Raw genomic sequence first — 13,680 nt, 5'->3', positions numbered from 1 at the left:
AATACATTCAACTCCTGAAATCTATCACCATGAAGAGCGTTTTCCAGACTTCATCATTCTGATGGCTCTTCTCTGCATCCTTCCCAATTTATAAATGCTTCTCGAGTAGTAAAGTTTTAGAGCAGGATATGTAATTCCAGCAGCAGCTATCCACCTGTCAAAGGAAACTGCAGTAAAGGCTCACTGTACTTACACTTGAGATTTCCACTCTTTATGGGCAATGATATTACACTAGTTTTGGCTACACTGTCACTGTGGGAAATTACAGGCAGCTGTTTGTCTAGGAGAAGGTACAAATGTTTTTCAGTGACATGGATTCCCAGATAAGACTCACCTCCTTAAAGTAAGAGCCTGCATTTTCTGAATGGAAGTGTTCCATTATCCATGCTGAAAAGTATACTGCTTGCCTACATCTACCTCACTGAGCAAGATCACTTTCTTCCAGTAAACCACCCCTTTATTACTCACGAGTTCCCCAGCTGTAGTTGTTCAAGCTTTGTGTGGAATGATTTTATGTTTTCTTTCAGATAACGGAAAGAATTTAATAATATAATATCAAAAATGATCCTTGCATTAGAAACACCTGCCTTGCAAGGAAGGAGTCCTCACTTCTAATTACATTTTCAGATCTGCCAGTTAGCCATTTTGTAAACACATGTAATTTTGTAGTGTTCTAATTTCTTAGTCAAAATGTCATGCAGAACAAAGCCAGGGAGCTTACAGAAGTTTTTTAAACCAACACCTGTATCTCACTCAGCCGCAATCAGCATCTCTCTTTTTTTTCTTAACAAGTTAGCACAGTGATTTTTTTTTAAAGCTTTTTGATTGGTGCTGCTTATATTACTTACTTTAATCAAGTCTCGTAACAGCCATTCAGTTATTATGCTCAGGACTGGTATCAGTCTGACAGGCCTGGAGTTCATTTACCACTTTCGCTCTTCTTTTTCCCCCACAGTCCTTTGAAAACTTCCTTGTTGTTTCAAAACTCATCAGGAGTTAAACATCAGCCAACTCTTTTAAAACACTTGGTAGGAATTAAACCAGAACTCCCACTGCGAGCCAAAAATGAAGGCATGAGCCAAGGTGTGGATTCTATTTCTAACTATAATCACTGAGTTTTGTAACATCTGGTAAACAACTTAGGGGAAACCTGTTCCGGGTTTATATCCCATGTTCATACTTGGGCCACAATGTTTTGCCTTAGACCTGAAAATAACCTTCTCTTTTAGGAGGCAGCTGTGGAATCAGTCTAAGGTGTTTGCCAGCTCTTCTTACTAGTTAAGATAAGTAGAACTGAAAGGCACTAGATTTTAAGAAAAAAAAAAAAAAGTAGTTTGTTTCATTCTGATTGACCAATATTATCAGCTAAACTGCTTCTACTATGTCGAGTAAGTTTGTGTCCACTCATTTTGTACACAGGCCTTTCACACAGCAGCAAAGGAGAGACAAGATGTTTTATTAACTGGCAAGCAACAAGAACTGCCAGGAAAACAGAGTGGGGGCTATAGTATCTGAATCTTCCTGTTTTTAAAAGGACCAGATTTCAACTAAATCCCTTTTATTTTTTGTACTTTTGTTGCATTGACAAGTACAAGTACCAGTGAAATTGTACAATAGCACTGATAAATTAACACCTGCCACAGTAGGAAGGATGATAAATTAGCAAATAAATGAGCTTAACAGAAAGGCTGTTGAATACATTTGCCTGAATAACTGCTGCACTGGCCATACCATATTATTCTGTTCTCTGGGAAGCAGCAAAGAAGTAAAGAGATACTGGCTGTTGCAGGAATAAAAATAGTCATGTCCTGTAAGAGAATTCAGGTGACACACTAAATCATGATAGGTGTCTATAGGTGAAACCTTCCCCCCCAGTTAATTATTCCTAGTTATGGCTTTAACCATAAACTACAGCCAGTTCTTAAACACTTCAGCTGGGACGTGAGATCAGAAGGCAAGGGATGTCTAATTTTTGCTTTTCTAAAAGAAAAAGAAAAAACCCCAAACACCTATCATTTGGGATACAAAGTTTGCATGTTATTTCCTTTTTCGTTCTTGGTCATTGCTAGTTGTTATTAAAAAGTATTTGGAGAAAGGTGGAATGGGCAGGTGATCCTTTTCTCCTTGTATCGCTCTTGCCAATGAGCAGTCCGTGTAGCTGGGCCAGGCTGCTGCTCAGTGTGGCATGGTCACAGCTGACTTTCAAACAGAACTGTAAGGAATACACGCGAAAGCCAACAATGTGACCTGAAAACTTAAGAATGGCTTCCACTCCTAGCCCCTTCATTCACACATGTGGAGAGCATGCGAGGTCACCACGGGGCGAGGTCACTTTGGGAAGAGAAGTGTAGGAGGGGAGGGGCTGAGAAAGGAAGCAACCTGGAGCATTGCTGGCAGCCGATGGGCGCTGGGAGCAGGTGAGACTCTGCAGCCCTGGCATCATGAGAAGGGGCATAGGGAAAAATGTGAATGAGAAAAAATAGTAGCGAGAAAAGAGAAACTGGAGAGAGCAGGGCTAGAAGGTGGTGAGGCAAGGAAATCCCTTAGCAGACATGTCAGCAAACCGGGATATGCTGCAGGACCCTTCAGTCTGCCTCATGTGGCTGAGGCACATACAAAACCTGACAGTCTGGGCAATGAAACCTGGTGTCTATTAGGGAAGGGGAAGGAGAGTTGCTATGAGACATTCTGGCCCAGGAGCTTTTGCGACCTACTCAAAACATAAAACTATAATGCAGTGGAATAGTACTTATTTGAATAGGCTTAATGCCACGTGGCATATTTCTAACCCATATTTATAGTAAAAATATCAGTGAAATACTAGACAAAGTCTGTTTAAAACCTATGGCTCTTTGACCTGGAACATTTTATTTTCTCGTCCTTGGCAAGGCTTGGTGAAGGCTCAGCCATGCCTCAGGTAGACAGTTGTTGTCCTGCCTCGCCAGCACATGCAGAAGAGCGGAGAGGCATGGATGTCACTTTTTCCCAAGGCCTCACAAAGTCATTTGCACTGCCACGAAAGAAGCCAGGTATCCTGACTGGCGGTACTGTTGCAGAGATACTGCAGCAAGCTGCCTTGCCTGTTATTTTTCATATGACTGCAGAATTCAAACTCTTTAATCAGAATCGGGGGGTACTTTGATTGGGCACTGTACAAACCTAGATAAAAGGGGAAGGTATTAATCTCTGCATGAACACGATTGAGCAAGTACATTTTGTTATTTGTTCCAGTGAGTTGTATAATCCTCCTTCCCAGTCATCCAAATAGGATTTAGCATTGTCAACATGTTTTTCTTAATAGGATGATGCTATAAACTCATGTCCATGCAAGACTGGAAAGCCAGATTACATGCCTCGGGAGACTATATATCGATTTTAGCTGTTAGTGAAATCTGGCTTTTTTGATGACTAGGCCACAGCCTTAAGGCCTTACAGGGGAATTGTCAAGAGACGGTGTGCCCCATACAAGAGCCATCACAAACTTTGGAGGAGCCAACCGTTTAGTGCAGTATCCAAGTGTTTGTTTTTGTTTTGTTTTTTTTTAAAAGGTTCAGCTATTCCTTTTCTGAAAGAAATATTACTTTAAGACTAACTAAAACCCTGTAACCCTTCTGCTAATTCAGAAATGTGCAACACTAAATTCAGGTCGATGCATCTCCCCTTCAAAAGAAAATCTGCAGTAAATGCTGCTTGGCCAGGTTTCAAGCATTATTTTGTCACGTTACTAGTGAGACACACTGCAATTACATCATTTCAGAGGAAGAGGAGTTGCTTCTCATTAGCAAAAAATTTGCAGCATATTGTGGACGTATGTTCTAGTACATTGCCACAATAGCAGTGTAAGGGGGCCTTAGGCTAATCAAGAACCAGTCGAGCATTTTGTGAGGAATAAGTCAATATTATTCACAGTAACATCACACAGCCAAAAGTCACATTTTACCAGCCCACCTGAAGCCTTGCTAGCCCTCCAGAATTGTCTGTTTGTGGAGTCTGCAGCAGCACCCAGAGGGGAAGGAGCAGAGCATAGCTCTCTGCTGGCCTGCCTGGCAGTACTGGCATGGGCCACCATGTGCCAGAGCTCCACAGGGCAAGGAAGTTCTGACAGATCTGCATTTTCAACCCAAAAGAGCCATATGCAGCTTGCGGAACCTCAGTGGACCCCACTTTGCCAATATTTTGTGTGTGAATCCTTAGTTTCAGCTAGAACTGCTGGCGCTATTATTTTTTAGATGCCATCTACAAAGAGAAAGGTGGTGTTGCACATCACAGTTCATATCCCTTTTCTCAGAGCTAGGCTTGGAAGGAACACGGCAGGTAAAAAGGGTTGAAAATTTTGGTCATGCATCATTCTTGTTTGCATTGCTAAAAGTAAGGTTCTGACAAAAGATGGTAAATTGTGAGAGGCTTTGCTTTATCCATGAATATGACCCCCTGGGCATCTGTGGGCTTGGGTAACTCATATCCCTTTCTTATTCCTATGTATTCTTATTATTCATAATACTTAATATATAATCTATATAAATATATAATATGAAATATAATAATAATGCTTATTATAAGAATAAATATTCTTATTCCTACTCTCACTTGCATATTTTCAGTGAGATTTGAAGATCCAAAGGACTAAGTCTGTTTCTGTCCTTTTTGTGTATGGGGTGCTAGCAGAAGTGTCACCCTACTCTTTTCAGCCTGAGTTTGACTGATACAGAAGCGCACTTTCTTGGCATTACAGTCTGCACAGACCACAGTGGCAGCCTGACTTTGGCCACTCAACTCTTAGTACATAGAGTTGAATCCTTACTTGATTGCCTCAGCTTTTCTTCTGATTTGGCCTGCCTCAGCTCCTGTCTAGGATAGGGGGAAGAGTACGCAGAAGGTGGAAACAAAATGTTGCCATACTCTCTTATCCCTCCGGTAGCTCATTACTTTCTGTGAGTGTGATGTAACGGAGTCCTGGCTTGCATTTATTTCAAATTCAGATGTGTGCTGAGCATGGAAGCAGCAAGCACCAACCGCAAAAAGTAGAGTGATTGTCTTCTCTGTCTGCTACTTGGTATTAAGAGGAGGAGACAGAATAGTCTTTAGTGGCAAAAAGAAGAATGAAGAGTAATACTCAATGACTTGACCGTTGATTAAACTGGAAAGGGTTTTGTTTACATATTTACATGTACAGACAAGGATCAGCAGAAAAGAGACAGACTAATTGAAGCCCTTGAGAAATATAAGAAGGATCTTGTACATGGTCTTCCTGCCTCACCGTCCAACTCCAGAAGTGTTTCTCCAAGCCAGCAGAAGGTATGTGATATTCTGACAGCATAGGACCCGTCACACAGGTAGTACCCGAGTTGCGTGAGAGAGACCAGTTTTCTCTTAGTTAGCTGTACGGTGAAGTGCTGGGGAGTGCCTGTAACACAGCAGGTAAGTGCAGGTTTATTCAGTGTGGCTTTTTATATTCTAGGCAAACAGAGATAATATTTGACACTCAGTTTTGCCAACTGGCAGCTATCCTCTCATCTAACTGTTGCTATCCCTACATGGCCTACAATGACAGGTACCCATGTCATGACTACATGTACATGACTAAAATGTGTCTCTGCACTGCATATGCACAAGCACAAATATGCACATGCCACTCACAAACACCCAGGCGTTCTCTTTGCTCCTCTGGCAAATGGAATTAGAATTTTTCACAAAGTGTTACATGGGTGCCCGGGGCGGGGGGGAAGTTAATTGTTGAAATGATTTGCTGATGTGTGTGAATATTCTTACTAGGATGATTTCTGTACACAATATTTTCAAGATAACTAAATCCCAATGATTTTCTTAGTATTCCCACTGAACGCAATGCAGTAACTTTACATTGTTTTACAGGATTCTCTGAATTTCAGAATGGTATTTACTGGTAAAAGCAAGACCCTAAAGTGTTAATCCTAATTCTATGTATTCTGCCAGATACCAGAAACTATACAACCTCATGCTAGTGTGAGTAGGCCTATTCTTCACCAAATTCTGCCAGTGGACCTCACCTCAATAGACAAAGTCTTGCAAAACATTTCATTCTGCCATAGTCCAGAGTCTCTCTGGGGCAAAAATTCCTCAGCAGACTATATTTAGATTGTAAAACTTTCTATTTGTTGGGAATTATAGTGGGTTTACCTCTAGATTGTTAATGATGCTGTTTATAAAGAATGTCATCCAATTCAAACGTGCATTATTTTGATTTGTAAAATCTTGCTCTCACTGAGATAAATAGCAAAAGGATACGCCACAATTTCACCTATGGTATTTATGAGGATAACAGTGGTTCTGTTTTACTTCAAACTCATGAGATGGAGTCATGCTCACACCTGCATGGGCATACAGGGAGAGAGAATAGAAGATGCCATTGAAGAAGGGCTGTAGGATTGCTATTGAGACATCAGTTCCATAGATGAGAATGCACAATGTGCAAGGAAGAAAAAAAATCTGTTGTTCTTCCTCTGTGGGCCCTGGCAAGCAAAATGGAATTTCTGTAATTTCCCAAGACTACTTGTCACTAGCAACCTCAACCTTGTAAAGAGAAGGAAGGAAAAAGAAACTAGAAAAGGGACTTGTTAACTGGCTCTAGTACAGTGGCAGGGTGGGTTAACTCCTAACTGCGGTTCCCAAAACTCGGCAAGTCATTTAGACCACTTGAGACAGTTTGAAAACAGTTTCTTAAAATTCCTCCTGCGTGAATCGATTTGTAGGAGACACTGTCTTCAGCAAAAGGCTTTTGCGATTTTTTCAGTCAGTTGTTTTGTTCTTTAACTTACAGGCGAGGTGGTCACTGTTGGAAAAGGGACACCTATGTTTCCCATCTGGTCAGAACAACTGTTCCAGCACAAAGAGAGAGCAGCCCTCCTCTGTATCTTTTCAGAAGCTCACTTCAAGCACTCTGATGCCAGCTCCTACCGCAAGAAAGACTATCCAAAATACTGCTCAGCGTGCTTTGTCTCAGACTCCTGTTGACAACTCTAGTACAAACAGATCGTCTGCTTCACCACTTCTGCAGTCTCGCATGCATTTAGGCAGTTGCAACAGGAAGACGGCATTTCAAAACTCTTTTAATAAAACACACTCCGGGGACCTCCTTGACAAACATTCCATTTGCTTCACGGAAAAGAAACAGCACTTTACCCCTCAAATCTTAAAGACATCGCACCAATCGTTTCTCGTAAAACATAGGTATTATAATCCTCCTCCCAAAAAAAAGAGCTCCTCCCCTGGCAGACCATCGCTTAAATCAGCAGACATCAATAACGAAAAGAAAAGAGAGTTGCACAGGTACTTACTCAGTTTGTTTATACATCAGTGCTAAAAGTTAAGTAATTTTCCTTTCAAACACATCATTTTAACCATAACTGGTTTTCACTGTGCTTTTAATCTTTCAGATTTTTAGAAGATGCACATGTGAGACCACATTCAGATCACTTTTCTCAGCAGCCAGTTGAGGTTGGTGTACCCAGTTTGTTACATAGAAAAAGAAGGCAGCCCACTGTTCATACACAAAACTTGTCCTGGTTGTGTGGAAGTAAGATGAGTAACAGAATCGTTGGCTTTGGCGAATATATGTTAAGAGCAAAACCAAAAAATTAAATCATCTTGTGAGAAGTCACTAAGATTGCAGTTTAGAAATCTAGCATGTGTGGCTAGATAGGGTCAACAGACTTCTGTGAATAAAATAGGAACAGCTAAAGTAACTCCTCTCTGAGAAATGTAAATGAGGCATTATGCAATGTGAAAAAAAGAGTATTCCAACACAAATCCGTTCTTCTGAAAGCAGAGCTTTTTCCTACTTGACTGACATCTTGCTGCACCCTTAACATTTCAAGTGGTCATTTCAGCTTTTGATTGATTTACAGCCTTTCACTCCATCCAAATAATAACTTGGAGCCCAGAAACATCCAGGCAAAGTGCTCATTACTCAGCCTATGGTCAGTACTGTAGTATGCCATACAAGACTTCATCTGGAAGTTGCACTCCATTAGTAACCTGGATTTTTAAGATGAACAGGGGATTAATGTAATAAATTTTAGTGCTCTTAAAAATAAGAGATGCTTAACAGCAGCCAAAGCCATGCATGATAGAGAGATTTTGTAAGATTCCTTGGCCTGCTCATCCCTTTACAGAATCAGTGTTTAATTTCTATATAGCTCAGCCAAGGCACCACAGGTTTGATTTGTGCTAGTCCTATGCTAGCTGGGACTATTCCATTCCTTGTTCCAACCACCAAAACCTTCATTTTACAACATTATCAAGAGAAGCTCCTATTCCCACTTGATAATCTGCAGCAAAAGATAATTTCAATATCAGTCTGGTTTTCTAAGTCTTCTTTCAAAGATACAAATGTATTTTGCACATCCTTTTAAAGAAAAAGCTGTGTTATTTGAATGAGGTCTGCAACTATTTTCTATTTTGTCAGAACTTCTGATTTCCTTTATAGCACTTGCATCATTTTTCTCAGGTTATACAAGCTTGTTTCCATTTCTGCTTACACGAACCTACCTAATAATAATACTTTTTCTTTATTTATATGAGTGATTGACACTCAAGACGTTTATTTCACATGAGCTGGCCTGTCACTTCAGTATGATGTTGTTGTGATTTTGATATGTTATGAAATCAGATCATTTCCCCCTGGTGCTCTGAATGGAAATACAAAACGTTAATACAAAGATAATTTTTTTAAAAAAATCTACTTTTCCTCTTTATTTGCTTGTGGCAGAACCATGAATTATGGATTCCTGATTCTGAACTGTCACTTTCTCCAGGATCACAACTTGAAGAAAAGTAAGTTAAATATTTGTTTGTCGCTTTTAACTGTTTCTAAGTTTTGTATCAAAATATTAAGGTAGGAATGTAGTGGAAAATTGAAAACATGGCAGAAAAGCCAATTACCAATGGCTGTATGTGGTGAGTAGAAGGAACTCTATTAGGGATAGAGGATTCAGCTACTTGCTTGGGAAGTGTGGGATCAGAAAGTTGGAAGAGATTTTCTGAGTCATGCGACCCAGTCCCCTCTTACTGTAGACAAACTAAATATGTTAAGAATAAGTAAATAATAAATAAATAAAAAATGTTCATAATAATTTATCTTCTGATACCTACATTTTGTGCATGGGAACTAATTTTTTTTAACTGATTATTCACAAAAGGCATAGATATTCTTGATTAATTAAATTAATGGATTAAAGTAATGGATTAAAGTAATTAGGGATTTGACCAACAGAGCTGTGAAAATTAGTCATTTAAAAAAGTATAAGCCTGGATAGTAAAAAAATGCAGACTAGTAAATAGATTCATCATTTTTTAATATGTTGGCAAAATTCTTTATTTGAGTTAGTTTAATGACTCTAAAACTGCTACCTCTTTGGATGGTATTATAAACCTTATTTGTATTTAGTGTATGTTAAAGAAAGATGCTGATAGCTTGTGTATTTGTATAGAGAAGAAGAGTATCTTCGTTTTCTTCAAGATCTTACAAATGATATTTTGATTAGAGGTTGTTATCACAAAGAGTAAGTGCTTTGCATTTCTTATTTATTCCTTTGAGTGACAAAACTTTGACCGATTAGTCAATCACTGTAAAGAATTGGTGGGTTTAATGAGATTAAAATGAAACTTGAAATCAGTTTAATTTGATTAATACTTTTGTGACCGCACTTTACAGGAGTCATGGTTTCAACTGAGTTGCTGAACACAAAACATTTTCAGCCACCCTCGTATTTCCCAGTGACTTCTAATAGAAACATGGAAACATTAGGTTCTCTGACCCTGTTCTCTATTCCCTTATATAGTATGGTGGTAGACATTATTGTTACAACAGTGTCATTCCAGTTCCCAGTCAATCCTGAGCTAGCAAGCCATGGAGCTACAATGAGTCTTCCCTAGCAAAGTGCATCACAGCAAAAGATTTTGTATTTAGAGTTCTTCCTCCCTCATATGAGAGCAAAATAAATAAATGCAATAATTGCTTTCTTTAGGATGTATGCGCTATCAAGTTAATGATCTACACATAAAGGCTAGAGCCAAATGCACCCAGTGCTGCTGGTGTCTAACTGCAGCATCCTTTTCGGGTTTCATGTTCTGTACGGGACATCCTGTCACACACACACACCGCCTTGCACTCCCATTTCTAATAGAAATCTATCACATTTCTAATATTTAGAGAGCTGTGATAAACCACAGGTCTGTTTGTAGGCTTGCTAAAAGCAACAACGTTTTGTGCTCCTTTTCTATGCCATTTCCTGGCCTACATCTTAAATGGGAGAAACTCTTCCTTTGATACAGGACTTAACCCCAATGTTTAAGGTTTCAGTCTTTGTCAAGTGCTGTGCTTTCATGCTGGAGAGATGCTAACACCCTGAAATCAATCAAACCCACTCTGACACCAAGCCAAGATATTTCCCTTTCAATCTAGAGGATTTCAGTTAAAATCCCTAAGGCTCTTTTAAATATATATATTTTTTAAGCGGCCGTTAACACAAGTGGTTAGTTTGTTTTCTGAGCAATCAGTTAAAGGTAAGAGTTCTCCTCCCTCCTTCTAAGTATATCAGTTTTCAGACAAACTTCAAGGCCCAAATTAGAAGTGAATTTTCTGGTTACACTGGAAGGAACAGTAGTAGATTTGAAAAACACCGACTCACCACACATTGAAAAGGTTGCTAAGTATCATGCCTGCCCATACATACAGTTAAAAAGAAGATAACATTACAATAAAATAAAACCTCAAAAAGCTACTGTGTGTCAGCCTCCATATTAACAGGATGATTAGTATCCTTCAGAAAATAAGTTTTTTCTCTATAGATCGTGAAAACCAAAGGAGAGAACACAAACTTGTACCTGTATGATGTGACAGCAGCAGGGATCATGTGTGTGCTCCACATTGGGCCCAACTCAGAACACTGGGGGACACCAGGGTCTCCGTGCTCAGTCTTGTAGGGTGAAAGAACTGCTCCGTTGACTTTAGATGGAGATTCCTTAGGTGCTGTGCACTCTTCCCTCGAAAAGAAAGGTTACTAAAAATACATGAAAAATCATCCATTGTTTTCTTGAGTAGTCTCTAATAACAGAACTTAAATTCTCTGCAGAATAAAAGTGAACAATCAATAGTGGCCTTTCATTTTAAATCAGAAGTTGAATTTCTAAAGAGATTTTGTGACAGACTAGAAAAGACACAACTAATGGCCTTAGCTAACCTGCTGCAGGATTAATATAATAGACACATATTTTAAAATCTCCATTTATTTAGACCAGTTTCTCTACACATAAAATCATAAATGCCCTCCCAATTCAAATATACAGTATATAAGCAAAACAGCTCTGCTGAGCCCTCCAGCTCATTGCAGATATTTTCATTTTTTATGATCGTCTGAAAATGCAACCATTGGGTTAGATTTAACTGAGTTATGATTGTAGAACCTGGACACCTAATTTCCCTAGTCAGTTAGGTCTTTATTTTTACTGATGCTCATCGCCATGAGCACATCTTTTGCTTGCAGCTGCTCATAGCTATCAAAAAAAATACTGAGAGCACTTTCTGAAGGCATCTCTCTTTCCCTAGTACACCTAGTTATCAAAACTATGACCATGAAAGTTCAACCTTCAGTGTTTCCCTTAAAAGTTACTGAAAAGGAGGCCCAAGAACAAGGAGACCATGAAAATGACCTTTAGAGGTCTAAAAAGTGTTGGCTAGAGGCAGTTCAAAAGTCCTCTTTGAGTAATGCGGTATCTTGGACAAAGGAACGACAGCTATAAATGAATCTAGGAAGCTGCAGTACTGCCCAGCACAGCACCCCAGTACCCTCAGCAGTTTCACCCAGTTGACGTGGTGGGTCAGTACTTGACAGCAGCAACAGAGACTTAGGCCCCACCAAAACACAGAGGGGGACTACTACATTGCGATGGAGAGCCGCAATACTCTTATATTTGTATTAAACGTGGAAGAAGAAATTGGAATTATATACATGAAAGACTGTCCCTGGCACGGTTCCTGCCAAACTGCATGCACTTGGAATGAGAATATTCAACAAACATTAAAATGTTTAAGATTTTTTTTAAATCCATTTACAGGTACGGTAGGGATGGGGAGGGGATGGAGCAAAAGTGAAAAGTTGGGGTGTATTTTAAGTGATCTGAAAGACAGGCTGAGTGGTGTTTTTCATTTGGAAGTATATGGCCTTTGAACAGTCTTTTTTTTTCTGCACTGATGTTCCTTTTTATTCTTTTTTTTAAGGGCGTTAGAAGATGTATTTCAAATGCACATTAAAAGTAAGAGGCATAACCTTGATGAGGTGAGCAAAAAATGTCTATTATTAAATACACTGTCACCTCCAGTAGAAATGTTGTATATCAATGCCGAGCAACAATTTATGGCAGATGGACTGCTACACTATTTAAATACAAGACAAGGAGAAACTACTTCTACAAAAGCAGCAGGAAGGGTGTTTTCCATAGAGGACTGGTAAAGAGAGATTTTTCTGTAAGTTTTTGGGTATTACTCTAATCAGGTTTCTAAAAGACAGATAATGCACTTAGCGTGCAGAATGGCTTCAATTACATAAAAACTGTTTACGAAGAATGTTTGTTGCTGCACATTTTTGCTGTGACTGCTATTTTCTGGAGTAGAACAGCAAGAGAGACTTGTAGGCTGCGACTACATCCAGTAAGAAGACCTTGGTTCTTAATAGCTTGCTTTTAGGAGTTTGGTCACCAGAGCAGAATATAAAACTGTAAGTTGAACGTTAAGGCTCCCCATGTGGTGCCTGCTGAGAATTATACACCTCAAAACGCTTATCTGAAAATCTCACGTGCTGAGAGGGAAGCTGCCTATGGAGAGACAATAGGAAATGCCAGGCACAAATACATGGCCACAGTCCTATGTCTCTCCTCTGCAAGTCTAGCATCTTATCTAGGATGAGTGAACGCACCTCTGCCTGTTTTAATCCAGATTTTAGAGCCCTCTCCTGAGAGCAGGGTTTATAACTGCCCTTTGAAAAATCTGAAAGAACACACTGTTTTCCTTTTTAAAGTCTTTCACAGAGAAGATGGTATTAGCGGTGGCGTTGTCATCTTTGCTCTTATCCCAGATTGGTTGAAGCATTTGCCCATGAAATGGGGGAGGCAGGTTCCAATGCCTTCCCCAGATGGGGGAGACTCAAATCCAGCACCACACCTCATGAGCAGATGACTCAACTGGACTTTTGAAATAGTTCCTCTAGGTTAGATAATAAGAGCAAAATGGGAGACACTAGCACTATAAGCTGAGGTTGCTGCACTCACTTAAAAGACACTAGGTTTTCCTCCTTCCCAATAATTGCAAAATAGAAATTCTTTCTTCTTTGCAGTCTCTGTATTAAAGAAAAAAAAAAGGGGAGGAGGAAGAAAAAAAACATTCCTAAAGTCCTGGAGCAGAACTCCGAGCTCTGCAGAGGGTGCAAGAGTTTAGTCACAGTCTTCCACTTGCATTGCCTGCCAGCTGCTTGTCGGAGGGGCCCAGCGCACAGGGCTTGGGTCATGGGGCTCTTTTGTCCCACGCTTCTCCCATGTCCTGCAGGGAGCGAGGCTGCCAATTCTAGCCTTGAGAGGGATTTGATGTTTTGAGTCCTCCTCCAGATCTGACTTTAAGGGTCTCTATACAAGAAGGCATCTCATTTGGTC

The 13,680-nt window shown here is 39.8% G+C and overlaps 1 protein-coding gene across 1 annotated transcript in view; it reads left to right on the top strand.

The window, feature by feature from the left end:
- Positions 1-13,680, top strand: part of LOC140649901 (spermatogenesis-associated protein 7 homolog) — a 39,038-nt gene that overhangs the window by 15,896 nt on the left and 9,462 nt on the right. The window contains exons 4-9 of the mRNA XM_072857737.1: positions 5,174-5,295; positions 6,797-7,305; positions 7,413-7,572; positions 8,747-8,811; positions 9,468-9,539; positions 12,257-12,314. Of these exons, the coding sequence (XP_072713838.1) occupies positions 5,174-5,295; positions 6,797-7,305; positions 7,413-7,572; positions 8,747-8,811; positions 9,468-9,539; positions 12,257-12,314 (986 nt within the window). The remainder of the gene's footprint in view (positions 1-5,173; positions 5,296-6,796; positions 7,306-7,412; positions 7,573-8,746; positions 8,812-9,467; positions 9,540-12,256; positions 12,315-13,680) is intronic.

The sequence above is a fragment of the Ciconia boyciana genome, chromosome 3 (assembly GCF_034638445.1).
Source record: "Ciconia boyciana chromosome 3, ASM3463844v1, whole genome shotgun sequence".
Classification (NCBI taxonomy): Eukaryota; Metazoa; Chordata; class Aves; order Ciconiiformes; family Ciconiidae; genus Ciconia; species Ciconia boyciana.
This window is presented reverse-complemented; position numbering and strand designations above follow the sequence as displayed.